Here is a 27173-nt window from a genome sequence, read left to right on the forward strand (position 1 = left end):
ACTCCCTGGCTTCTATAGTGGCCTAGCTCTGCACTCTGATCTTCAGGCAAGCTTTATTTGTTAGATCGCAAACAAAGTATCACTACAATAATTTATCCAATAAAATACCAATACAGGCACTCCCAAGGATAGAAAGGGACAGGGAAATGAGAGCAGCCATTGCTGAGACTAGCCTGTGTGCACCTCTGCTTTGGAAAGGGTTTCTATGATGTGGCAGCAATGGCGTGTGCTCTGGAAAGGCAGAAGTTACAGCTAACAAAATGGGAGGAATGGGCTCTTTGAGGCACAAAGAGTGTGACCTCTGTCCTGTTTCTCGTCTTTCTATGTGACAGCTTCCTTAGCTTTGCTATTGCAGGTACTGTGGCTGGATTGAATCTCGTAGGCATTTGACCAGATGAGAGGCTGCTTCCTAAGTTAGTGAATGAGTCGATGCAGGACTCAGGAGGACAAACAGCTGTGTTTTATTTGATCAGTGTCAGGACAAATTCTAAAGAGAAGATATTATGCTTCTTTTGTGGATCTCAAATGAGGCTATTTATTAATGTTAAAAATACATGTTTATGTTAAATATGCTCTAGTGTGACTCATATACATTTCTTTCAATATTTATAATTTAAAAGAGTATTTTAATAGAGAATGAGATCCTTGCCATGCCTGAGTAGCTTTAACAATCAACCTGTGCATTTTAAATCCCAAGCAAAGTAAAATATTCTATTTTAAGAGTTCAATAAATAACTAGATTCAGTTTAGCTATTGCAGTCTCTAGTAATATTTGGTATGATTCAGTAACTTGGATCACACATGAAATCAATAATTTGCTCTTATCAGGAAGGCAAATTTGTCAATTCAAAATGAAATGGAGAAATATTGCTCAAAACAGTCTTTATATTTGAAAACTATCCAAAGCAGACGCTACATTGTGTCCCAGATGCTTGCAGTGCTCAGTAATGATTAGGTATGCTGTGTCGTGCCTACTGTCATAACAGATTTTTCTGTTATGAAATGTTATGAAATTATGTCATAACATCATTTTCTTTTAATTCAGAATGGTCATTCCATAACCATTCCGTAAAAACAACGGTAACGGAGGCCGACTTGAGATTAGCCCTTGACATACATGCATCTAATCTACATGGGAAGTAGAAAAAGACAAGATCTCCTGAGTAAATTGGGAGCAGGGGGACCTTGGGAGAGGGTTGAAGGGGAGGGGAGAGGCAGGGAAGGGAGCAGAGAAAAATGTAGAGCGCAATAAAAATCAATAATAAAAAAGATTAGCCCTTTATTCTGTGAATTTGTGGTAAGCATGCCCCTTTCAAATATTTGTAATGAAAAAAATCAACATGGAACCAAACACTTAGGCATTAATTTGCTTCTCATTTCTTGGACAAAACTGTATATTGCTAGTTTCAGGATCTCTAATGGAAGTAATCAATTCAGGTTAAAAACCATTCCCACCTACGATAATACAAAGGGGCTTCCAAATACATCAGCCATCTGGTTAAGAAAGCATACCAAAGACTTTTTTCTACTTGGGCTGTTCTTTATTTATAGATAGCCAACAACATTGTCAAATAACTGTGGCTTTCGGTCCACTAATGTTTCAAAACAATGAAGGCTGTTTAACATACAGGTCTTGATACCAGGCAAATAGTTCCTTTTCTTCTTTATCCAGTTCGGTGTCTGATGAGGAGTCTTCAATTGCCAGGATTTCAAAAGATGGGGTGCTGAAGATGACCTTCTTCTCCTTCCCTTCAAACCTGTCTGCCTGTGTGTCCTGGGTGGAATTACAAATAAAAGCAGACTGTTTCCCATTTGGCTTTCACTACTTTGTATTTTTATTCTCTATTTTTTACTTAGCTTCACCCTCCACGAATTTTTAGCAGAATTAAGAATATTTTCATGTATTTATTTAATATGTGTGAACGTGAAAACACACAAGTGCCATGGCACAAGTGTGAAGGCCAGAGGCAACTTTTTGGGAGTTGGTTCTCTCCTTCCATCATGTGGAGTCTGGGCTCAAACTCAAGTTATTAGCTTTGGTAGCAAGTGCCTTTAGTTGCTGAGTATCTCGCCAGCCTGGCAAAATTTTTAAAAATCACATGGTAGTGCATCAAAACATGTTCATTATAAATATCCCTCCAATGTGGAAGTATAGAGGCAGATTTTATTTTATTTTTTTGGTTTTTCGAGACAGGGTTTCTCTGTGGCTTTGGAGCCTGTCCTGGAACTAGTTCTTGTAGACCAGGCTGGTCTCGAACTCACAGAGATCCACCTGCCTCTGCCTCCCGAGTGCTGGGATTAAAGGTGTGGGCCACCACCGCCCGGCTTAGAGGCAGATTTTATATAGCATAGCTTTTTTATGGTTAAAGAGAACTCCCCAGCCTATAGCTCCAGCTACTCAGGAGGCTAAAGCGAGACTATCACTTGAGCTCAGAAGGAGAGGCCATCTTGGACAAGACAGAAAGACCCTATGTCTAAAAAATGACAGAGGTAGGGATAGAGGTCAGTGTATGGCGCCCATGAAGCCCTGCTTTAGTTTTGAGCACACACATCAGATGGCTTTCATTCTGAGAAAAGCACCCGCAGAGACACACTGGATCGAACCTGTGGGACAATAAGTCACTCTTTTCTTTTTGCCAGCTTTTGCCGATGTGGAGTTTAAACAGCAGGTGCTTAATAGAATAGTTACCAATATTGTGTGAGAATTCTTTTTGAAAAAAAAAAAGCTTTAACCTTCGTTTTTATTTAACGTGTCTGTGTGTTTTGTCTGCACGTGTGTCTGTGTACCATGTGCGTGCAGTGACCTTGGAGACCAGAGTGGGGCGTCAGATCCCCTGGAACTGCAGTCAAAGATAGCTGTGAACCACAGTGTGGGCACTGGGAATTGAACCAGAGTCCTCTGGAAGAGAATGTCAGTACTCTTGACTGCTGAGCCATCTCTCCAGGTTGCTTCCCCCACCTTTATTTTCTGTTTTGAAATGGTCTTGCTATTCAGCTCAGGTTGGCTTTGAGCTCAGTAATATAATCCAGCTGGCCTTGAATTCAGGATCTCCCTGCCTCTGCCTCCCCAGGACTAGAAAGTGTGTGCTACCATGCCTGGATATTTAAGAGCCGAAAATGCAGCTGGGTGTGGTAGCGCATGCTTTTCACCTCCTCTCTCAGGAGGCAGAGGCAGGTAGATCTCCGTGAGTTTGAAGCCAGCCTGCTTTATCCAGATTTCCAGGGCAGCCGGGGATACACAGTCAAACAAACAAACAAAAAACAAAGATATAATAAAAGAAAATGGGTGTTACCAGACAGTAGCTTCCCACTACCCAGGTATTGGTATGCCAAAGGTGTTTCAGCCTTGAACTTGCATTTCTTTGTGCAAATAAAGTTACGTATAGGCAGTTTGAAAGTTGTTCAAGCTAGCAAGTGAGTTCCCTGCTAGTTAAATTTGAGTTACCTCGGAGGAAGCCTTCTCTTCTTTGGATGCCATATAGGCTTTTTTCATTTTTTCAACCTTCTTTTGTGCCTGCTTGGATCGACGGCCCAGATGTTTCGCTTTACCTCGCTCTTCCCAAGGCTGGTAAAAAGGACGGATGGTTGTAATGCATGGACACCTAGAAGACATTTGAATTAGAGACAGAAACAAACAAACAAATTTAAAAGAACACAAAGCTCCAGGTAGCTCCAGTGGTAACTCTTGCTAACACACAGTCTAGGTGGCTTTTGTTTCTATGTTACTGCCCTAACTAACCCTCAGCAGGTCCCAAAGAAACTGCTCCGACTCAATTCCTGCTCTTGGGGGTTTGCTTCTGGGAGATCCCAGACTAGGACTTTATCCAAAGATGCTCTTATGAAAATATTTTTCTTCTTCAGTTGATTTAAAATTTGGCTAGCTGTCTGGCTTCCAAATGACTCATTCTTGGATAATCAGTAGCATGAATCCAAATAGCAGGGGAGATCAAGGTTATGTATGGCAGTGAGGAAAATGACATCATTTATTTGACCTTGGTGGTAATAGGGTTAAGTTCTATATTCAATGCTCATATGCATGAGCTAGAGAAAATCTATTTCATGATGACAGACTGCGTCTTGAGCCAGGCTATCTGTCTGGAAAGTGCACAGCCTTGACTGTAAAATAAAGGAGCTACATTACATTGCCGGGCCAACACCTTTCATCTCTGCTCTCGAGAGTCCCCAGTGTGTTTCCTTGCCAGTGTCTTCTTTGTGGTCTAAAGGACCATTTCTCATTGCAAGTATATGTGTTAAGACATATTGCCAACAAGTCCCCTTCAGCCTTAGCATACCTTTCTCTTTCTTAAGAAAGACAGATTAACTTGTAAATAAGCTGGGCCGGGTGAGTCTTAGTAATGGACATTAAAGCAATCTGATTGGAATAATAGCGTTCTGTCTCTGTCGTTCAGATCCTAATACATATATTTTGTTACAACATGGTCATCCAAATATGAATTGGTTTGCTTGTTATTGGTAAGGAAGGGAATAATGCCATTGCAATTTATATACAATTGATCCTAGGCAGTGGGAGCCAGGAGAGTGAGAGTCCAATTCGAGCTTGCTTTCTTCTTTTCTTTCTTTCTTCTTTCTTTCTTTCTTTCTTTCTTTCTTTCTTCTTTTCTTTCTTTCATTCTTTCTTTCTTTCTTTCTTTCTTTCTTTCTTTCTTTCTTTTCAAGATCTCTGTAGCTTTAGAAGCCTGTCCTGGAATAACTCTTGTAGATCAGCCTGCCTCGAACTCACAGAGATCCACCTGCCTCTGCCTCCTGAGTGCTGGGATTAAAGGCATGCACCACCGCTGCCCGGCCCATTCGAGCTTTCAACAGGAAGGAAACGCCTTCAAGCTCTGTGCCGCACGGACAATGCGAGCCTTTTTGACTGTACTTAGGAAAACAAAATATCAACAGTTGCACGCAGGTCCCTCTCCCCAGAGAGGCACACTTAGCCCTGACTCACGCTACTGTGGCCCACCACTTCCTGACCCTAGGATGGCTCCCAGGTTGCGCCACGTCTTATGTTCTCTTGAAAGCGAGCCCTGCTGGCCTGAGGCTTCTTTTCCAGCAACAGCCGCCGCCGCAGCAGCAGCATCTTCGTGTGTGCCTGCTCCAGTGACAGTCACCAGCAGCTCCTTACCACTGCACTGCCTTCACATTTGCCAGGGCATCCCGAGGCGCCCGCCTGGTGGCACAAGTCACCACCTCAATACCAACTGGCCTTTCTGTTAGTGTTCTGCATACAAAGCTGCATATGTTTGGGACCATCTTCCCCAACTCAAGCTTTCCCATGTGCTGTGTGGTTCTCTTTAGTCTACTGTGTCTCAGCAAGGGAACATTTTCAGGAATGCTTTTAGTACTGTAAACTCAAGAAAAGTCTCTTACCTAACTTTAGAAACAATCTCTAGCTGGTGCTGACGCATCTCTTCTGTTAGTGGCTTCTGCACCAAATATCTCATTTCTTTTTGTAAACGGTCCGAGATTACTCCGGACTCTGCATAATCGATGATGTCATACATTATCATTGTTTGGGGAATGCTTCCGAGGCTTAATCTTCGCCAGTGGTTATTCTTGCCACCAGATGATGCAGGGGTCTCATCCAGAAGACTGCAGTACTACATGGGGGAAAATGCAGAATGCGCAGTGGTTAGAGCTCATCTCCAAACTGCCGACAGCTCTCTCCTATGGCTGTCATCCCAGCTGGACATTTCCGTTATCTGTGCGCACCTTAACTCCCTTACCGGAAGGCAGGCCCCATGCTGTGAAGTTTCCGTTTTCCTAGCCCCATGTTCTCTAAATGTCTACCTAACGCAGCAACACCGGCACACACTATTTTAGAAATGACGAGCTAATCTCTGGTGCTAACTGGAGAATTTCATCATCTTTATTTGTAATACTTGTAGGAATCTCGCTTTACTTTTTTTCAATTTAAAATGATATCAGGCAAGCAATTTAAAAACACAATTTATATATTCAATTCAAAAATATAAATGTGTGTTTAAGAGATAGGAATAGGGGATTAGGAGATACAGTGCTAGGAATAAGGCTTTTAGGGCCTACTACATACTCTCCAACTTTCGTGTGCACTCGAATGCACACACGCACACAAACACACACGTACCCTTGTGGCATCATGCAGAAATGTCAGCTGCCACCATTTTGTTGAGTAGTACCAGTCTCTCACCAAGGAGCAGCCGGTTCCACTTCTCACTGCAAACCTTTGCATAAAGCAGACTCTGTAGCTAGATCGTCAGTTCACAGCCTACTGCATTGGTGACAAGTGTGCAATCATCCTTAGTGACAAGTCATGCCCTGTCTCTAAAAACATCAGTGTTTGCTCACTGTGAGTCCAGTAACGAGTTCACATACAGACAGCAAATACGCAGTTCCGTGGCCTTTTTGTCTCACGACATTTAAGCCCATGTGACATTTTGCAAAAATGGCTAATCACAAGAGGGACTCGGGGCCCCCGAGAGCCGGCCCAGCAGTTAAGAGCACATGCTGCTCACTCACTCGTGCCAGTTGGCTCATGACCATCTGTAACTCAAGCGCCCTCTTCTGGCCTCTGTGGACACCTGCACGTACGTGCACACAATCTTGTCCCATACACGATTAAAATAAAAATAACCTTTTCAAAGACAGACTTGGCCAGCAGAGAAACCAAACGTGGTATCATTGGAAGAGAAACTGGAACCCAGTGCAGAGCGAGTTAGAGAAAAAACGGGTGGCTTTAGGAGGCCGCCAGGGCTTAGGGAACTGGAGATGTTGCATCGCCAGAGGGGCTTGGAGAGGGCGGACTCACTAACATAAATGGTTGTGACCAGATGAATGAAGTGGCTCTGGCAGAAAAAGCTTCGTTCTTGGGAGAAATCTAACATAGTTTGTAACATGTACAATATGAAGACTAAAATGTCAGCAGCCGAGTCAAACTTAGGAGTGTGACAACTGACACACAACAAAGACAGTTTAGTTCCCATTGTAACTTCTGCGAGAACAAGAAGGCCAGCATTCTTCCAAGGGCTGTTTAGGTAGTGGGTGGGCTGAGGGTAAAACTTACGGCCGTGTGCATACTAGATAGTGCTCTACCCTTCGACCTTTACATTTTTTTAAAATTTATTTTTTAACACTAATTAAAAAATATTTGTTTATTTATTTATTATGGATACACTGTTCTGCCTGCATGCTTGGATGCCAGAAGAGGGCACCAGATGGTTGTGAGCCACCATGTGGTTGCTGGGAATTGAACTCAGGACCCCTGGAAGAGCAGCCAGTGCCCTTAACCTCTGAGTCATCTCCCCAGCCAGTTTTTTAAAATTTGATACCATCTTGGTAAGTTACTTAGGTTGGCCTTGCACTTACTCTGTACCTCAGGTGGGCTTCGAACTTGTGATCCTTCTGCATCAGCTTCCTAAACATCTAGGATAATAGGCCTGAGCCACAGGTTTCATGTTTTTTTGATTATGTTTTTTCCCCCCATGGCTTTTCTTTGTTTTGACTGAGGTAGGGATCAAACTCAGGGCACCATACCATTGAGTTACACCCCCAATCTGTTATGCTCGAAGCTTTATTGAGGTTCACGTATCATATACTTCACCCACTTAACGTAGCCAACTCACTGGTTTTTTTAGTGTCTTCTCGGCTGATTAGTGTTTACAAAGAAATGAAACGTCCACTCTCAAAGTTTCTAGATGTATTAAATAATACCATACTGAACATTATGAGACTTTCGTTTCTATTATAAGAGAGCTTTTAGCCGGGCGGTGGTGGTGCACGCCTTTAATCCCAGCACTCGGGAGGCAGAGGCAGGTGGATCTCTGTGAGTTCTAGACCAGCCTGGTCTACAAGAGCTAGCTCCAGGACAGGCTCTGAAGCTGCAGAGAAACCCTGTCTCGAAAAACCAAAAAAAAAAAAAAAGAGAGAGAGAGAGAGAGCTTTTAATGCTTGCTTGTATTTTGGTTTTGAGACTGGATCTTTCTATGTAACTCAGGGCTGCTTTGGAGCTCTCTATGTAGCCCAGGCTGGCCTCGAACTTGAAATCCTCTTTGCCTCAACTTTCTGAGTGCCAAGTTTACAGTCACGCACCAGCACATCCAGGTATTTTTAATGTGCCAACAGATTTTCTCTATTGATTATTAAGTTTGTTTTGTATGGGGCTGGGGACATGGTTTAGGGATAGAGTGCTTGATGTCATGCAAGGAACCCTGGATTCAAGCTCCGTGCCGAAAAAAAATCAGATCCTCACACAATGGAAATCAAACAGCAAGGAGAGGTGGCACAAGAAGACTTGGGGTGTGGTGACTGGAAGATTAAAAGTTCAAGGTCATCCTTTGGCTACATAGCCAACCTGAGGTCAGTCTGGACTACATGAGACCTTGTCTCAAAACAAAAAAAAAATGTGAACTGTGCTCTGTATAGTTTCAGCTCGTACCCTCAGTTATTTTAGCTCTACACCACATGCACAGTGAGAATGCCTGTGTTTTCTGTTTGTCTCAGACCTGTCAATGGGCTACTCTGCTACTCACTCACTGTGTGACCTTGGGCGAGTCTTTAGAACTCACTGAAGCTTCATTGCTCTTATCCCTACAGAGGGTCACAGAATTTACAAACTTAAAGAGCAAAGGAAATGACAAGCCTGAAAAGGGCTTTCCAGATGCCATTCACGCCCACAAAGAATCTTACCTCTTTTCCAGTGTAAATATTTGGGGCCTTCAGTCTGGGACCCCAATCCTTGACATATTCACAACCTGTGCGTTCGTGACTCATGTTCTTGGCAAAGATAGCTGGCATCTCTAGCTTCATTTAGTTTCTGATCTAATTCCCTAGTCTCATACGTTAAGCCTCTTAGAAGAAAGAAAACACAATCAAGAGTCTCTAAGGCTCCATATTAACTTCAGATGGCAACGTGAGGCTGAGGCTTCCAAATGAAGAAGCTAAGGTCACATAGTTATCACATTAGGAGTCAGAATACTGGTAATTTTCGTATTGTCAATGCTTGCCTCTTTGGATTGTCAGTAGAAAAATGGGAGGGAGTGTTACAAAAACATTTATTATTATTAATTATTATTATTTTATTATTATTATTCAGGTATGCTGCTTAAGTGCCTCAGTTCAGCGTTTCTCTGTCCAGCTATGCAAACCAGAAACCCAGGAGTCATGCCAGACGTATTCCTTCAGTTTCTCTTCCTGTCTGTCACCAAGGCCCATTGCCTTTACTCTGAATCTTGTGTCTGTAGACATATATCCTTAAACCGAGCAACCACCATTTTCCCTGGAATATCAAGAGCTTTTGAACAGAACTCTTGCTGGTTCCTAATTCATTCTGTACCCTGCAGCCAGAGGTAACTTTTCACTCATTGGCTTAAAAAAATGACATTTTGTGGGGGCTGGAGAGATGGCTCAGTGGTTAAGAGCACTGACTGCTCTTTCAGAGGACCTGGGTTCCTAGCAACCACATGGTGATTTCCAACCATATATATCTGGTGCCCTTTTCTGGAATGCAGGAATACATATAGACAGGACATAACAAATAAATCAATCTTTTTAAAAATTACATTTTGTTCAGTGTGTGTGTGTGTGTGTGTGTGTGTGTGCTCAAGCATGCGTGAGCATGTGTATGCTGTACTTCCAGAGGCCAGAAAAGAGCAGCATTGGGTCTTCTCAGGCTGCTGTTAACAGCAGTTGTGGACTGTCTGATATGGGTGCTGGGAACTGAACTCAGGGCCTCTGGAAGCACAGCAAGCACTCTTAGCCTGTGAGACATCTCTCTGGCTCCCCAAATGCTAGTTTTATTAAAAAATATTTTATGTGCATTGGTGTGAGGATTGTCAGATCCTCTGGAACTGGAGTTACAGACAGGTGTGAGCTGCTATAGGGTGCTGGGAATTAAACCTGGGTCCTCTGGAAGAACAGCTAGTGCTCTTAACCGCCCAGCCATCTCTCCAGTCCTCCAAATGGTAAATTTTATGTTGCATGTATTTTACCACAATTAAAAAAATTATGAGCTGGGTGGTGGTGGTGCACACCTTTAATCCCAGCACTTGGGAGGCAGAGGCAGGCAGATCTCTGTGAGTTCGAGGCCAGCTACAAAGTGAGGCCTGGTCTATAAAGTGAGTTCCAGGACAGCCAGGGTTGTTACACAGAGAAACCCTGTATTAAAAAACAAAACAAAACAAAATTATGATTCTTTCTTGTTAGAGGATAGGGTCAGGAAATCCTTTTTGTTGATTTTTCAATATCTATATCTAATTCCTTACTTGCATGTAATCTTTCACTGTGACAACATCAGACGATCAGCTATTTGAATTTCTGGAAAAATTGCTCATCTTCCATAATTTGTTGATAAAATTTTCTTTCCCCCATTATCTTGTAAGAATCAGCCACTGCCTATAAAGAAAGCAGATTTTCAAAATAATATATTTTAAATCGCTGGCACACATTTTATATATTTTCTGACAAATACAGCAAATATTGTTCCTGTCTTTTACAGTCTTGCTAGTAATAGAAAGGCTACATTTACAAAAAGGAAATTATATAGCTGCTTTTGGGGGGAGGAAGGGAAGGGGTTCAAGTAACGTTTCACTATGTAGCCCAGGTTGGCCAAGCACTTACTAGTAATCCTCCTGCCTTCACTCCCTGAATGCTGGGGCTACAGGCATGAGCCACCATGCCCAGCTATATAAGGATTTGTTCTGAGACACAGTCTCATGTAACCCAGGCTGGCCTTAAATTTGCTATGTAGTCAGGGATGAGCTTATACTTCTCAAGTGCTGGGATTATAGGGATGGATCTTCATGTCAGGCTTATATAGGCATTTTAAAACCATTTGAAATCTATCCACATAGATACTGATGCATAGTTTTAAAATAAAACTACAGGTATAGTTGAGTTTACAGTCCTGAAGGGACCACATTTTCTAAAAAGGTTTTAATTTGGGGCTGGAGAGATAGTTCAGCAATTAAGAGCCTTTGTTTTTCTTCCAGAGGACTCACCTGACAGTTCACAACCAGGGGAATCTGATGCCCTCTTCTGGCTTCTGTGGGCACTGCACACAGGCAGTGTACAGACATACATGCAAACAACACACCAAATCTTAAGAAAGATTTTATGTTTATATTTGATTATGTGTATATGCATGTGAATTTTGTAATATGAATCCCGTGCCCACGGAGGCAAGAAGAGTGTGCCTCTGATCTGCTAGGGTTGCAGTTACAGTCCGTTGTAAGCTGCCTGATGTGCATGCTGGGAACCGAACTACATGCTCTTAACCATTAAGCTTTCTCTCCAGCCTGGACCATAGTTTTTAAGATTTTTTTTTCTTTTACAAAACGTTCTTTTTACCTAGGCGGTGGTGGTGGCACACACTTTTAATCCCAGCACCCAGGAGGCAGAGGCAGGAGGATCTCTGTGAGTTCGAGGCCAGCCTGGTCTACAGGGCTAGTTCCAGGACAGGTTCCAAAGTTACACAGAGAAATCTTGTCTCGAAAACAAAACAAAACAAACAAAATAAAACAAAACAAAGCATTCTTTTATTTAAATGAAAACAAAAGACACCATACTCTCATTTGTGCGTCAGAGAAAAGAAACAGGGTGCCTGAGGGACCGAGAAGACATTGCCACTGCTGGAATTCACAATCTTTTCTGTTAGCTAACTCATTGTTTCAAACGGAAATGGCAGATGTGTTGCCTTGCTCATACCTCCCTTTCCTTCAGCTTTCATTTTCAGTAGTCAAAGAAAAGCAAATAAAGGATTTTTCCTTCTTTCTAAAATGTCAACAGTTTGCATTCAAGGAAAATGTCTGAGAGGCCAGTGAGAGAAAATTCACAGACAGCACAGAGGCTGAAGTTCTTTGTCTTGGCTCTATTCACACCAAATCCTCCCACACATGTATCTGTCCTGCTGATACTAGTTGGTCACACTGGGAGAGACTTAAGTACTGCCCGTCCTCCATAAGTATGTGCAGAATCATCTAACACCATTTCTAAGGTGGATCTGTGCTTCTGGCCACAAAGGGTCTGCTTATGTGGAGGGAGGCTCTTTCTGTTCCAGATCAGTTTCGGTGGGGCTGATCTACTGGGAGCTCACCAAGGCTAGCTAAACTGGGACTGATATAGCATGTGATTAAACCAGACTCTCTGAACATGGGTTTTGATTCTACTGCATGTACTGGCTTTGTGGGAGCCTAGTCTGTTTGGATGCTCACCTTCCTAGACCTGGATGGAGGGGGGAGGACCTTGGACTTCCCACAGGTTAGGAACCTTGACTGCTCTTTGGACTGGAGAGGGAGGGGGAGGGGAATGGGAGGAGGGGGAGGGAAATGGGAGGATGGGAGGAGGTGGAAATTTTTAATTAAAAATAAATAAATTTAAAAAAATTGGTGAGCCCATGATCAATGAGAGATCCTGTCTCAAAAATCAACATGGAAAACGAATGAGGAAGACTTCCTCAACGTTAACCTCCAGCGTGGGCACTCCCTCACCCCTAAGTGATCAAGCAGGACTGACAAAGACAGCAAGGCTGGCAGAGCGCATGCCTAGCATGAATGAAGCCCTGAGTTTGATCCTCTGAATTTACTGTACAAATCAGATATCATGGTGGACACCTGTATTAACAGCATAGGAAAGCAGAAGAAGGAGGATCAGAAGTTCCAGTTTGGTTACAGGAATTCGAGGCCAGCCTAGTATATATGAATCTTGCCACAAAGAGGAGAAAAGAGCAGGAGGTGGGGAGGGGAAGAGAGCGAGGGAGGGAGACAAAGAAGAGAGAGAGCATAATCAAGTAACAAGGGTAGCTATTAATGTTTTTCTTACATGAAAAAGTCCTTTTTCAATGTAAAACAACGGTTGCTATATGTCAACACTTAAGGCTTGTCAGTTGGATCCACGGATCCTTTTGTAGTCTGTTAGGTGAGATGTGCCTCCTTTAACATCATTACATGTAGGCACAATACTGTCTGACATGTAAAAAAATGCCAGTTACCCAGTGGTGCTCCGGGCCATGGAGTAGGAGGTTTTTTAGGATAGTCCTCATAAATGATTTCTTGTCAAAGACCACTGTGTGGAGGGCTTGTTAAAAATGTATATGCTGGGCCTGGAGGTCTGGTGTAGGACAGGTGCTTCTGCATTTTTTTCTTTAAAATACTTATTTTTTATTCTTTTTTTTTCCGAGACAGGGTTTTTCTTTTTTCTTTTTTTTAAACTTTCTTCTTTTTTTTAAAAAAAAAAGATTATTTATTATTTATTTATATTACAGTGTTCTGTCTGTGTGCTTGCTGGCCAGAAGAGGGCACTAGATCTCATTATAGATGGCTGTGAGCCACCATGCTGTTGCTGAGACTTGAACTCAGAACCTCTGGAAGAGCAGTCAGTGCTCCTAACCTCTGAGCCATCTCTCGAGCTCCAAGACAGGGTTTCTCTGTAACTTTAGAGCCTGTTCTAGAACTAGCTTTTGTAGGCTGGCCTCGAACTCAGAGATCCACCTGCCTCTGCCTCCCAAGTGCTGGGATTAAAGGTGTGCGCCATCATCGCCTGGCTTATTTTTATTCTTTAGTTATGTGTGCACATATGCACATGCATGTAGGTGCCCAAGGAGGCCAGAGAATACCCAAGATCCCCTGAAGCTGGAGTTACAGGTGGTTTTGAGCCACCTGATATGGGTGTTGAGAACCAAACTTAGGTCCATCTGCAGGAGTAGAGCATACTTTTGATTGCTCAGCTGTCTCTCCCGCTTCAAGGTTCTGCATTTTAAAATGGCCCAGTGCCATGCCCGTGTGTAAGAAATGCTTGGGTAGCAAGGTTTTAGAAAATCCTCTGGTGGACCAACAATAATGAGAAGCTCTTGTAAATTACCATGCTGAGAGAATAGATTGTCAAAGTCGAAAACAAACGAGAGTGCACGCACATGTGCGCACGTACGCACGCGCAAATGCTCATGCACGCGCATATGCGCACGTATGCATGCGCAAATGCGCGCGCACATATGCACACGTACGCATGCGCAAACGCGCACGCATATGCGCACGTAGGCACGCGCAAACGCGCACGCACGCATATGCGCACGTACCACGCATATGCGCACGTACGCACGCGCAAATGCGCACGCACGCATGCGTGCACGTAGGCACGCACATATGCGCACGTACGCACGCGCAAATGCGCACGCACGCATGCGTGCACGTAGGCACGCACAAATGCACACGCACGCACATATGCGCACGTACGCACGCGCAAATGCGCACGCACATATGCGCACTAGGCACACGCAAATGCGCATGCACGCACATATGCGCACGTACGCACGCACAAATGCGCATGCACGTACAAATCATTATCCTATTCTACAACAGCGAAACTCAGCCTGTGGATTGTGATCCTTTGGGGGAAGGGTCGAAAGACCCTTTAACAGGGGTCTCCTAAGACCACTGGAAAACACGTTTACGTTACGATTCATAACATTAGCAAAATTACAGATATGAAGGAGCAACAAAAATAATTTCACGGTTGGGGGTCACCACAACAAGAGGAACTGAATTAAAGGGTCACAGCATTCGGAAGGTTGAGAACCACTGCTCTAGAGCTATTTGACCTGCCTTAGTGCCTTTGGAAAGAATACTGATCATCTCTATGTAGATGCAGTTCTATTTTATTCTGGAGGATCCTATGTGTGTCTGACATTATGCCACATTTTCCTGTCTTGATTACAGTAGCTTTGCCTAACTTCCTTTGTTCCTCCCCTTTCACTTGCTGTGCCTGCTAGGAACACCTGAGAGAGGTGGCTGGAAAACGACGAGGACATGCAACAAGAAAGGGAGATACGGAGGGGAATTCTGCAGCAAAGTGTGCTGAATTCCTCTTCTTTTAGAAGTGAAATTACAGGGGCTGGAGAGATGGCTCAGTAGTTATGAGAATTGGTTGCTCCTCCAGGGAACCCGGGTTCAATTCCTATCACCTGCCTGGAGGCCCATGACTGTCTGTAAATCTTGTTCCAGGGGATCCGATGCCCTTTTCTGGCCTCCTCTGGCACCAGGCAGGCACATGTAGTGTACAGACATGCAGGCACCAGGCAGGCACCATGCAGGCCCCAGGCACATGTAGTGCACAGACATGTAGGCACCAGGCAGGCATGTATTGCACAGACATGCAGGCACCAGGCAGGCATGTAGTGCAAAGACATGCAGGCACCAGGCACATGTAGTGCACAGACATGCAGGCACCAGGCAGGCACATGTAGTGCACAGACATGCAGGCACCAGGCACATGTAATGCAGACATGCAGGCACCAGGCAGGCACATGTAGTGCACAGACATGCAGGCAAACACTTCCAACATAAAAGAATAATAAAAATATTTTCAAAGATAAGTGGATTTAGACTAGACATCTGAACAAACTAAAACTGGCCCACTTATATAAAGAAATAAACAAGGGCCTGGAAAGATGGCTTAGCAGTTAAGAGCACTGATTTCTCCTACAGAGCATAGGAGTTCGATTCCCAGCACTCACACAGTGGCTCACAACCATTTCCAATTCCAGTTCAAAGGCATCTTACATCCTCCTCTGGCATCAGACTTGAATGTGGCACAGATATCCATTCAGGCAGAACACCCATATGCATAATAAAATGAAAGAGTAAATGAACTTAAGGCTAGGGAGGTAGCTCATTTCGTACAACAAACCCAGCACACATGAAGCCCTGGGTTTGAGCCCCGCCACTGCACACACCAGATGTGCCGCCATACCTGTTATCCTCGCACTCTGGAGGTGGAGGCAGTGCAAGCCAAAGCTCAAGAAGTTCAAGAGTCGGGTGTGGTGATGCATGTTTCTGATCCCAGAGTTCTGGGTGAGGGGGAGAGGCAGGCAGATCTCTGAGAGTTCAAGGCCAGCCTAGTATACATAGTAACTTCCGGGACAGTCAGGGCTACACAGAGGAACCTTTTCACAAACAAACAAACGCCGAAAAGAAATAAGTAAACAGAAAGGTTGGATCAATTTGATACCAAAAATTTTATTCAAAGAGCAAAAATGTAAACTTAGAATAAGAACAATCCCCCCATTGCAAACTTTCAGCTATGGGTTTACATATTAGCCAAGTCTGTTTTGAAGAGGAATGAAAGGGACAAGGGCAGTCCAAACTGTCCTCTTCAAGTTGGGAATGTTCTGGTCATTAAAAGACCATTATAGTGTTTACTGAAACAGTCAGGCGGAATACCACGATAACATCTTAATAACAAGAACAAACACAGTTCTAAAATTTCATTATAAAATGAAGGCAACACCATGAACTATTAGGGCTGACTACTCCCAGAGAGTGACAGCTGCAGCACATTAGGGCAGGCGTAACAGTGAGTGCATTTTCTTTCTTCTTTGGTATAGCTTATAGAACTTTAATAACACTGAAACGTATTTCTAAAACATATTTACAGGTCATTAAAGAACCTGTGTAAGTGCAAGAGAGCTTTCTTCACGCCGGCTTTCGCCTACACACGTGATAGTCAAGAGCATCTTCCCAAGGTCAGGATGAAGATGTGAGTCCTGCAATCATCCAGACTTTCTACACACACACTTGGATGCTAAACAGCTTAATTCTGGCTTTCTACTTATGTGTGAATAAACACGTGTGTACATACCAACTCAAGTTCTTACAGATTTCATGTGAGACTCCTTACATTTTCCCTCCTCAAAACTCCATTTGAAGTGCATTTTTTTTTATGCTCTGAATGATACTTCCGTTGCTCAGTTGATGGGATTCCACCAGTTCCTGTGCTTCACGGTCCCCACTCAACTGGCTCAGTCAGCTTCCTGTACTCTCTCCTCCATTCAACAGTCCTCCATAAGTCCTTCTGAGACTGGAGAGAGTTTCTCCTGATGTGATCTCATTTCCTCTCCTCAAAGGAGAGGCTGGAAGGGATTTATAAAGATACTTAGTGGGACTCGGTATGTATGATCCCTTCAGAGTGCTTCAGGGAAGGTGAGATCCTACCCGGAGACATTTTCTTTTCAGGAGGATGGGATGAGGAAGCTTCCAAGATCTTGGAGGTCCAGTAGCCGGTTCTCAATCTAGTGAAGATCATTCGGACATGTTCTACTGGAACGTGGTTGGACGTTGGACAATGGGACTCAGTGAGAGAGTGGGGGAAATTCAGGAAATCGCTGCTGGGTGGAGGCTGTTGTTCAACACTGGTCACTTGAGGTAACCCTTTTGGGTCAATTTGACTGGCACTAGAACATGGCACATCATGAAAAGCCTCCAGCATAGGCTTCTGGTTGTTTCTGATAAAAGCTTATTCGCTGTTTCTTTCTGAGGATTTTGGATAATCTGGGTGGGGAACTGGAGATTTCCCTCATGGGTTGCCTTGAGGCTGAGCTCAGCATGCTGGCTATCTGGATGTGCACTGGGGTACACACAGGGGTGTTTATCTTCATCAGAACGCTGGGCTGGTGACTGGGTGTTCAGCATGTGGCCCATCTCCTGCACTTTGGAAGCAGCCTGGGGAACTTGATGGAAGCAATCCTTTGTGCTTTGGTCTGCTGGATTCTCACTGAAAGTCGGGTTCTCACCACTGTGCTCAAATGCTGTTTTCGGCAAGTTAGGGACCTCCAAGATCTGACGGTTCTCTTCCTTAAGAGGTAAGATATTAGCGTCTTTTGTGGAAGGTGCTGCATCGCACACATGTTCCCCATAAGATCTCTTGACTGATGGCAGATTAGTTTGAGTGGCCTTGGCGGGTGATCTCCTCTTTATATGGATAAACGTTGGTTCTGTTTTGGACGCCTCAGATAGTTACCAAAAGGTGACAAATCCTTCCAACACGGTGGCCTCCTCTTTGGGGGCTTCTTGGGAAATTTAAGCAGGAGAGCCTCCCTTTGCCTCTCTTGTTTTTCTCTGTCTTTTCTCTCTCTCTCTGTCTCATTCCCTGGGTTAGGACCCCAAAGATTCTTTGGCTTTCGTGGGTTCTGGCTCTCCTTTTCCTTCCTAAAGCCCAAGGGCAGTGGGACCATGGCGCCATCCCAAGTCTTCATAGGGCAGTTCCTGCTTCTTATAGTGTGTCCAAAGGCCCCCGCAGTTCTTGCATTCATGTTGGGATTCTCTACTGGTGGGGGACTCTCTGTGCCCCTGGTATTCCCAGATTCTGTAAATTTTGAATTTCAATGTTTTTGGAAGGAAAAGTTTTCATGTAAGGGTGTGTACCACTTGAGCCATCATTTGGGAGTCTTGTCAGTCTTCCTCAGGTGCTGATTTGGGGTTTCCTAAACCCAGATATCTTCCTACTGTCTGTTAACAGGTTCTCAGACAGGTGGATGGCGGAGACACAGCAAGGCATGTGATGAAGCTTACAGGATGCTGGAGGAAAGGGAAGCCACATTTTCTTTTTTTATATCACTGAGCTATTTCCTCCCCCTCCAACATTTACTTCAGGAATAAACAAAAATTAATGAAGTTATTATGCCATGTTTTAATGTTTAAATACTGTTTTTGAGTAACTTCTTCCTTTTGAGGTTGTCATTTCTTACCCCTAACAATGGGGACAGTGGAATTGACCCAGGAGAATTTTCAGTTCCTGGAAAAGTCTGATTATATAATCTTACAGCAGAAACGATTCTATGGTATTTATAAGAAACAACCTCATCTTATCTAAAGATGAACAAAACATGAATTTATCCCTCAAGAGTCTCATCCTGACGTGATGGTACACACCCTTTAATCCCAGCACCTGGGAGACAGAGGCAGGAGTCTCTGTGAGTTCGAGGCCAGCCAGGGTCCACTGAGCAAGTTCCAGGATAGCCAGGGCTACACAGAGAAACCCTGTCTCAAAAAACCAATATGTATTATACTATAATATTTGGTTTTTGGAACTTGCTCTGTAGACCAGACTGGCCTTGAACTCACAGGTCTGCCTGCCTCTGCCTTGCCAGATAAAATTTTAATGCAAAGAAAACTGATAAGATATTTTTCTGGAGCCCCATATAAGTAATATATTCAAGTTGTTTTTTAGTGGAGACACTTTGAAATATGGTGCCTAGGCATAAGCTTGGTGGGCTGACTAATAGCAAATAATGTAGCCTGTATACTTGGAATGCCATTAGATATCATATAGATGTTACAAAGCAATATTAATATAAAAACATCCATCATGAACATCACCTTACTTGACGACTTTAGTAAATCTTTCCCACTGAAATACTTGTAACCATGGCCATCGTTTTAAAAAAAATTTTGAACACGATAAAAGGTGGAAACGTTTCACCACAAATCTGAAATAAAGATAAAAAATTAGTGATATGACATCAGTTGTGGGGATCCATTGCTTCTTCCTCATGTAGTTAGCACAGCTCATACAGGTTTTCAAATATAGGGCATAGAAGAATATATAAATGCTGTGGGATGGTCTTCTGTACGCTGTGTGAATATATGTGCCCACATTGGTTGATAAATAAGCTGCTTTGGCCTATAGCAAGGCAGGATAGAGCCAGGCAGGAAATCCAATCAGAAACTACAGGAGAAAAAGGGCGGAGTCTTGGAGACATCAGCCAGGCCCAGAGGAAGCAAGACACGTAAAAAATGAGGGTAGCAAGCCACAAACCACATGGCAAAGCTTAGATTAAAAAATACGGGTTAATTTAAATGTAAGAGCTAATAATAAGCCTTAGCCATAAGTCAAGCATTTATAAGCAATATTAAGCCTTTGAGTGTTATTTGGGAACTGGTGGGTGGGAGAGAAATGGCCATTTACATATAAAGATCAAGCAAAGGAATGGACACATGGTGGTGAGACCTTATGTCAATTTATAGCCAGAGTCATGTCTTAGCCTTTTTACATAACAAATGCAAACAGGGAAATACTTACTTTTAAACTTTGTCGTGAAAAATAAACAGTATTAAACAAATCATTTCTATTATTTCTTCTCTGAAAATAAATCAGCATAGTTACATTACCTGAATCTGACTTTACACTTCATGCTGGGATCTTTAACAAGTGCAGCCTCTACGGGGCTCACTCTCATCAGCAGTTCGTGTGCCACACAATATTCCTGAAATAAAGGACAACACTGTAAACAGAAAGTGGTATCCTGTCCAGATGTCATTTCCTGATTACGAGAATGGAAGCAGCCTCGTGGTGGAGGCGCACACCTTTAATCCCAGCACTCAAAGAGGCAGAGGCAGGTGGATCTCTGTGAGTTAAAGACTATCTTGGTCTACAGAGTAAGATCCAGAAGAGCCCAGAAAACAAAACAAACAACAACAAAAACATGGGGAACATAGTGAAATGAACCCTGAGTGCAGGGCTCTAAAGAGGTGGATTTCTATTCTTGACTCCTCCATTTATCGTCTATGCAGCCTTTCGTCTGTTATTTCAACTCAGGGGTCTCCAAATTTAGGTATTCATGCCTTTTGAGATTGCAGGCATTTGAGATCCCTATGAAAATACTTTCCTGCAAACTATTGAATTTATCTATAGACTTATCCGTATCTCCAACTAGATTATAAGCATCACGAACGTAGAGACAGCATTTTTCTTCTTTGTTATTATGCCTAGCATCTAATACAGTACCTGAAACACACAAGAAACTTAACAAGTGTTTAATGTTAAATGAGTCATGGTAATATGGAGATGATAATGGTATTAAGTGACTAATTTTTAAGTACCTTTTATTTACCATATAATATGATGGTATCATAGTCATCTATCTATCTCTACCTATCTATCTATCATTTATTATCTGTCTGTCTGTCTGTCTGTCTGTCTGTCTATCTCCTCATTTAATCCTAAGAACACCACAAGTAGAATATTACCACTCAGTTCATAGATGAGAAAGCTAGGTCTCAACTTAGATTTTTTTGACTCTAAAATGCCATTCTTTTCCTTAAATGACTCTATTCAATTTTATGCTGTGATAATTCCATTAAAATGTACAATAATAATATTTTTAACAAGATAAAGCATTTTTCCTTGTTTTTATTTTTTGAGAGAGGATTTCTCTGTGTAGCCCTGGCCATCTTGGAACTCACTCTGTATACCAGGCTGGCCTTGAACTTAGAGCTCTCCCTGCCTCTGCGTCCAGAGGGCTGGGATTAAAGGCATGCACCACCCCTGCCCAGCTAAGATAAAGCATTATTAATGTGAAGTATTAAAGTGAAGCACTGAAACAAAGATGTAAAAAAATAGCTGATTAACTTCATTTATTTACTAAAATTATGATAATTCAGTAACATAATAATTAGAAATAAGTTCTGTATGGTAATGCATATAGGTCTGTGGGTAAGGTAGTGAAGAAGTATACATATTGCTCAAACTTTCTCGGGGCTGCAAAACTCCTCTAATGAGAATATCAGAAATAGCAGACTACTTTAAGCAAGGCTTAATACTCTGCTGAGTTTCCAGGTTTTTTTTTTTTTCAGGGAAGGAGGATGGGCATCTGTGATTTTTATTTAAATAGGATTATATTCCTCATACCACTCTGACTTGCCCTTTTCACTAACAAGCTGTCTTGGTCATCTTTGTATTGTAGACTCGTGTTACTACTGCAAACTCTACATGTGAAGGCAGAGGCATTTACTTTCTTCCATGAACCACTACTGTAATGAAATGATATCGTAGAATGCGCTCCTAGAAGTGAAACTGCTGGCGATGGCTCAGTGGTTTGCTTCCCAGCACTCACCCCATGGCTCACAATTGCTTGTAACTCCCATTCCAGGGGATCTTACACCCTCTTCTGACCTCTACAGGCTCTTGCATGCACATAAACTCACTCAGGCTCATGTACATACACACATATAATAAATAAATTCTTTAAAAAAAAAAGAAGTGAAACTGCTGGGTAAAAGTGCATTTTTAAATTCAGGTGTTTTTTTCCCCCCTGAAGTGTTGGGGATCAAACCCAGGGCTTCACACATAACACACATTCTACCACTGAGCTACACCCCTAGTTCTTCTTTTTCAGAAACAGGATTTCTCTGTAGCTCTGGCTATCCTGAAACTCGCTCTGTAGACCAGGCTGGACTCAAACTTGGCGATCTGCCTGCCTCTGTCTCCAGGGTGCTGGGATTAAAGGTGTGTGCCACCATTGCCTGGCTTACACCCCCAGTTCTTAATTCAGAGATTTAATTGTTAGATTTGAATTAAAAACAACTAAAATACAACTGCAATAATTTCAGAAAAATAGTAATACTCATTCACATTGAAAATAAATCCAGAGGGCTGGAGAGATGGCTCAGAAGTTAAACATCCTGACTGATCTTTCAGAAGACCCAGATTTGATTCCTAATGCTCACATTACAACTATCTTTCACCCCCCAGTCCTGGGGAATCCAATGCCCTCTCTGGTCCCCACAGGCATTGCATGCCTAGGTGCACAGATGCACCTGAAGGCATCCATACACATAAATAAAATAAAAAGGTCTAAAACAATCAACTGGAAATATTCATTAAGATTATTGAAAAAAGCAATTTTATAACTTTACATAATATTACTATATCTAAGTCAAAGAGATAAATAGGGTTATTTGTTCTCTCTTTAATTAGTTAAGAAATAGCTGCCAGAGGAAAAAAAAAACACCTACCGCTGCACAAACTGTGTGTTTTAGGAGTTTAAACAATGATTTGTCCACATAAATGAACCAGGCCTTCTGTATTATTTTTGCTGAAATATGTCTATTAATTATAAGAGGGAAAAGAGGTTAGAAATTTATGAAGTACTTTTCATTTTCCTAAAATCTTCAACAAGTTTCAACTTATGCATCCTCTTATATTTCCCCATTACTAAGACTGACCTAATAAGGAACATTTGGATGGAGCAATTGGAACTAGTTTTTGTAGTCTCTAATCAGAATGAGAATATGGAATAGTTAATATTTCCCGAGATTAAAAAAAATCAGCTAAGATTTTATCAACACACACACATAAAGCCAGTCATGGTGGTTTATTCTTATATTCCCAACAGCTAGCAGGTGGAGGCAGGAGGATCAAGAATTCAAGACCAACTTTGGGCCAGGTGGCACTCGGGAGGCAGAGGCAGGTGGATCTCTGTGAGTTCGAGACCAGCCTGGTCTACAAGAGCTAGTTCCAAGATAGGCTCCAAAGCTACAGAGAAACGTAGCTTTGACTACACAGTGAAATTGGATTGAGGGTACAGTCCTAGTGTGTGTGAGACATTTTCTCTCTCCCTCCCTCCCTCCCTCTCTCCCCCAGTCTTTCCTTTCTCCTCTCTCTTCTCTCTCTGAGACAGTGTCTCATGACTCTGAAGAGTGGATACATAACTGAGTATGACCTGAAACTTCTGATCCTCCTGCCTCTAACTTCTTAGTGCTGGGATTATACCAGGCCTGGTTTTATGTGGTGAAGGAAATTGAGTCAGAGACTTGTACACTCTAGGTAAGAACTCTACTATGTATATCCTTAGTCAGAGATCCTGGGGTTTAACTCCTACTACTGTTGGGGAGTTGGGGGTGGAAGAGAGAGGGAGGGGAGGAAGAGGGAGGGGTGGGAGGATAGAAGGGAAAGGGATGGAGAAAGAGAGAATACCAATAAATAGAAGGCGTGAGAAGGCAAATTTGCCTTCTAAAAGCATTCATGGGGCTGGTGAAATAGGTTTGTGGGTAAAGAATGAGAACCTGAGTTTGGTAGCCCGAAACCATATAAAATGATAGATGTGTTTGCAAATGCTTGTAATCCCAGCACTGGGGAAGTGGAGGCAGGTGGATCCCGGAGGCTTCTAGGCAAGTCAGCCCAGCCTTGTTAGTGAATTCCAGTTCAGTGAGACAGCGTCTCTCAAAAACTAAGGTAAAAGGGCTTGGGAAATGGCTCAGTTGGTAAAGATTGCTGGGCAAACCCGAGCACCCATGTAAAAGGTGGGTGCTGTGGTGCACTTCCGTAATCAGGGCACTGGGTGGGGTGGATGCAGGCAGGATTCCAGTTGAAACTGTACACTCCAGATTCAGTGTGCGACCCTATGTCAAGAAACAAATACACGAAGTGGAGAGTGACAGAGGAAGACACTCAGTGTCTACTTCTGACTTCCGTTTGTATGTGTACTGGTCAGGTGGGTGCTCCTGTGCACACGCGTACACACCCTCCCGCCCCGCCCCCAGCTAGAGACGTAGGAAGATCTTTGACCTTCACACATATATAACCAAGTGCATGCACATCTACATAAACTTGCACACACCCGCAGGAGCATGCACATGCACTACAGCAATCTGCTACTTTCTAGTCAGGTTCTTAAAAAAGGTTCTGACAGGGTCTCACTATGTACTGCATACTGGCCTGGAACTTAATCCAGGCTGGCCTCAGACTTAAGATCCTCCTGCCTCAGGTCCTTAGTGCTGGAATTACAGGCAGATAGTTACTAAAAGCGCGGTCTAGCTGAATGAAGTGCAACGAAAATGTAACCTAGGATAGTTGAATTGACACGAGGCCCCATTTCTTTTCTAGGGGCTTATGAGTGTGATCTCGAAAAAGAAATTCCCTTTTCTGATCTTTGCTCCAGCCAGGCTCACTCCAGTGTGGCTAGAGAAAGAATTTCCTTTAGATAATGTCCCAGCAGCAACTGATTCACAGGTCTCTCCTCCAGTGCTCTCTTGCCCAGTCAGTGTCTCCTGTAGGGCTATCAGCAAAGACAAGGACATCTGTCCAATCTTCCCACCGGCTGGCAAGATTGCAGACTACTAGATTTAGAGAAGAAAAGGCCTGAGGAGGGCTGGGAAAATAACTCAGCTGCTAAATGCCTACCATGCAAGCATGAGGACCCAAGTCTACTTAGAGCCCACATAAAAATGCCTGGCATTGTCGCATGTGCTTGCCATCCCAGTGCTGGGGATGTGGAAACAGGAGGACCCCCCCCCCAGATTGCTGGTTAGCCTAGCCTAATTGACAAACAGTAGGCTATTGAGAGAGCGTATCTCAAAGGAGTTGAACAGCATTCCTAGAGATAACATTCAAGGTTGTCACATATAAACAACCAAAAATAGAAAAGGGCCTGGTGGTGCCAGTGCATGTCTTTAATCCCAGCACTTGGGAGGCAGAGGCAGGCAGATCTCTGTGAGTTCAAAGCCTGCCTGGTTCACAGAGTGAGTTCCAGGACAGCCAGGGATGTTTCACAGAGAAACCCTGCCTCAAAAAGAAAAAAGAAAATCACATGGATGGTGGTGCATGTCTTTAATCCCAGCACTTAGGAAGCAGAGTCAGGCAGGTCTCTGTGAGTTCAAAGCCTGCCTGGTTCACAGAGTGAGTTCCAGGACAGCCAGGGCTGTTTCACAGAGAAACCCTGTCTTAAAAAAAATAAAAAAAGAAAAGAGAAAATCACATGGATGGTGGTGCATGTCTTTAATCCCAGCATTTAGGAGGCAGAGGCAGGGAGGTCTCTGTGAGTTCAAAGCCTTCCTGGTTCACAGAGTGAGTTCCAGGACAGCCAGGGCTGTTTCACAGAGAAACCCCGACTCAAAAAAATAATAAATAAATAAATAAAAGAAAAGAAAAAAGAAAAGCACCCAGCACCTGAGAACAGAGGCAGGCAAATCTCTGCGAATTCCAGGCCAGTCATCCCTCTAAAAATAAATAAATAAATAAATAAACCTTTTGAATTCTAGCTGATGCCATTCATTAACTGGTTTAACTTTCTTTCCAGTTGTGTTTTTTTTTCTTCCTTTTTTGAAGATTTAAAAATATTTTAATTACATGGATGTGTGTGTCTGCGCATGGGATTGGTATGTCAGTGCAGGTCCTCAGAGGCCAAAGTTCCTGTGGAACTGGAATTTCAGGTAGGTGTAAGGCACCTAAGTGAGGGGTCCTAATCCCTTGAGCCATCTCCCTAGTGCTCTTTCACTTACTTCCAATGTGCACTAACAAAACTGTTTCAGAAGGCTCCAGTGTTAGCAAGCAGGCGTGTGACTATGCTTTGTAAATTATAAAATTCTAAAGCTATAATATTCAACTTGAAGGGAATTTTTTTAAAACCACCAAAATTTTAATTTAGACATTAATGAATGTTTAAAGTTATCTGAGTAAACTCGGGCAAGTTTAGCTCGGGGTGGTGGTGCACACCTTTAGCCCTAGCCCTCAGCCGGCAGAGGCAGATGGATCTCTGTGAGTTCGAGGCCAGCCTGGTTTATAGAGGGAGTTCCAGGACAGCCAGGGCTACACAGATAAACCCTGTCGTGTAAACAAACAAACAAACAAAAACACAGAAAACATACAAACGAACGAACAAACAAAAAAAAAAAAACCCGGGTAAGTTTGTAATTTGTCTAGTTGTGGAAAAATGACAAAAGGCAAAAAGATAGTTTCTTACTCTTTTCTTGCCTTTATCTTTGCAGCACGTGACGATTGTGTCTTGTGGCTTTTTTCTGAGAGCTGACTATCTGATTTTGGAGCACCAGTAACTGCTGTGTTTGAGGACTTTTTCATTTTCCCTACAAAGAAGTAATCTGAACACACATACATTAAGCTATTAAAGTCATAATCCTCACATTATTACACTTGGACTAGACTTAAATGTCATATGATTGTTGTGTTAATTTTAGAATCCCTTTAAAAAGAAAGCATTGTGCGTCAAGTGTCACTTACAGTTTATATTCTTTTATTAAACTGTCATGTGGTTGTGGGAAAGATAGTGAATCTATGCATACCCTCCTAATTGGCCCCCTCTCTCCTAGCTTTTTCCTCCTATTCACCCTACAGTGGAAGCGAATGTTTCTTCTTGTGATTCAGGGTTTCATGTAGCTGAGGCTGGCCTCAATCTCATTATGCAGTAGAGGATAGCCTTAAACTGATCCTCCAGTCCCAATGTCCCAGTGCGGGGATTTGCAGCTGCTCACCACCACACCTGTCTCTGGAAGCTAACCCTTTGGAGCAGTAATTCAGGGATCTTCATTCTCAAATTCCTCAGTGGCAGGAGGTACTTTGCTGACTATGGAAACCGGGCAGAGGGTTTTTACACATTTTCTGTCGAGTTTTTGGTCAAGTTTTTATGAGCCATCTCCCCAATCCTCTTTTAGTTGGTTACTTGTGAGACTTTGCACAAATTACTTAATCCCCCCCCCGCCCCCTGTGGCTCAGTGTCCCTTTGGCGATGTGAGCCGGCACATATAAAATTATTTGATGCTGCCTGTAATTTTTTTTCCTGTTTTGAAGCATTACGTTCCAGTTTGGATGAAGCTCTCAAAATCTTAGTTATATCTTCAAAATACCGTTTA

General features: G+C 43.0%; 1 protein-coding gene across 1 annotated transcript; it reads right to left on the reverse strand.

Moving 5' to 3' along the window:
- Positions 1 to 1600: 1600 nt before the first annotated feature.
- CXHXorf58 (chromosome X CXorf58 homolog) lies at positions 1601 to 26385 on the reverse strand. Its single transcript, XM_038315636.1, is given in 10 exon segments — positions 1601 to 1774; positions 3446 to 3602; positions 5377 to 5606; positions 10245 to 10287; positions 10289 to 10374; positions 19128 to 19186; positions 19189 to 19236; positions 19918 to 20014; positions 22545 to 22642; positions 26271 to 26385. Coding segments are annotated over 10 exon segments (1107 nt in total).
- Between the last annotated feature and the right edge of the window lie 788 nt (positions 26386 to 27173).

The sequence above is a fragment of the Arvicola amphibius genome, chromosome X (assembly GCF_903992535.2).
Source record: "Arvicola amphibius chromosome X, mArvAmp1.2, whole genome shotgun sequence".
NCBI classification, from domain to species: Eukaryota; Metazoa; Chordata; class Mammalia; order Rodentia; family Cricetidae; genus Arvicola; species Arvicola amphibius.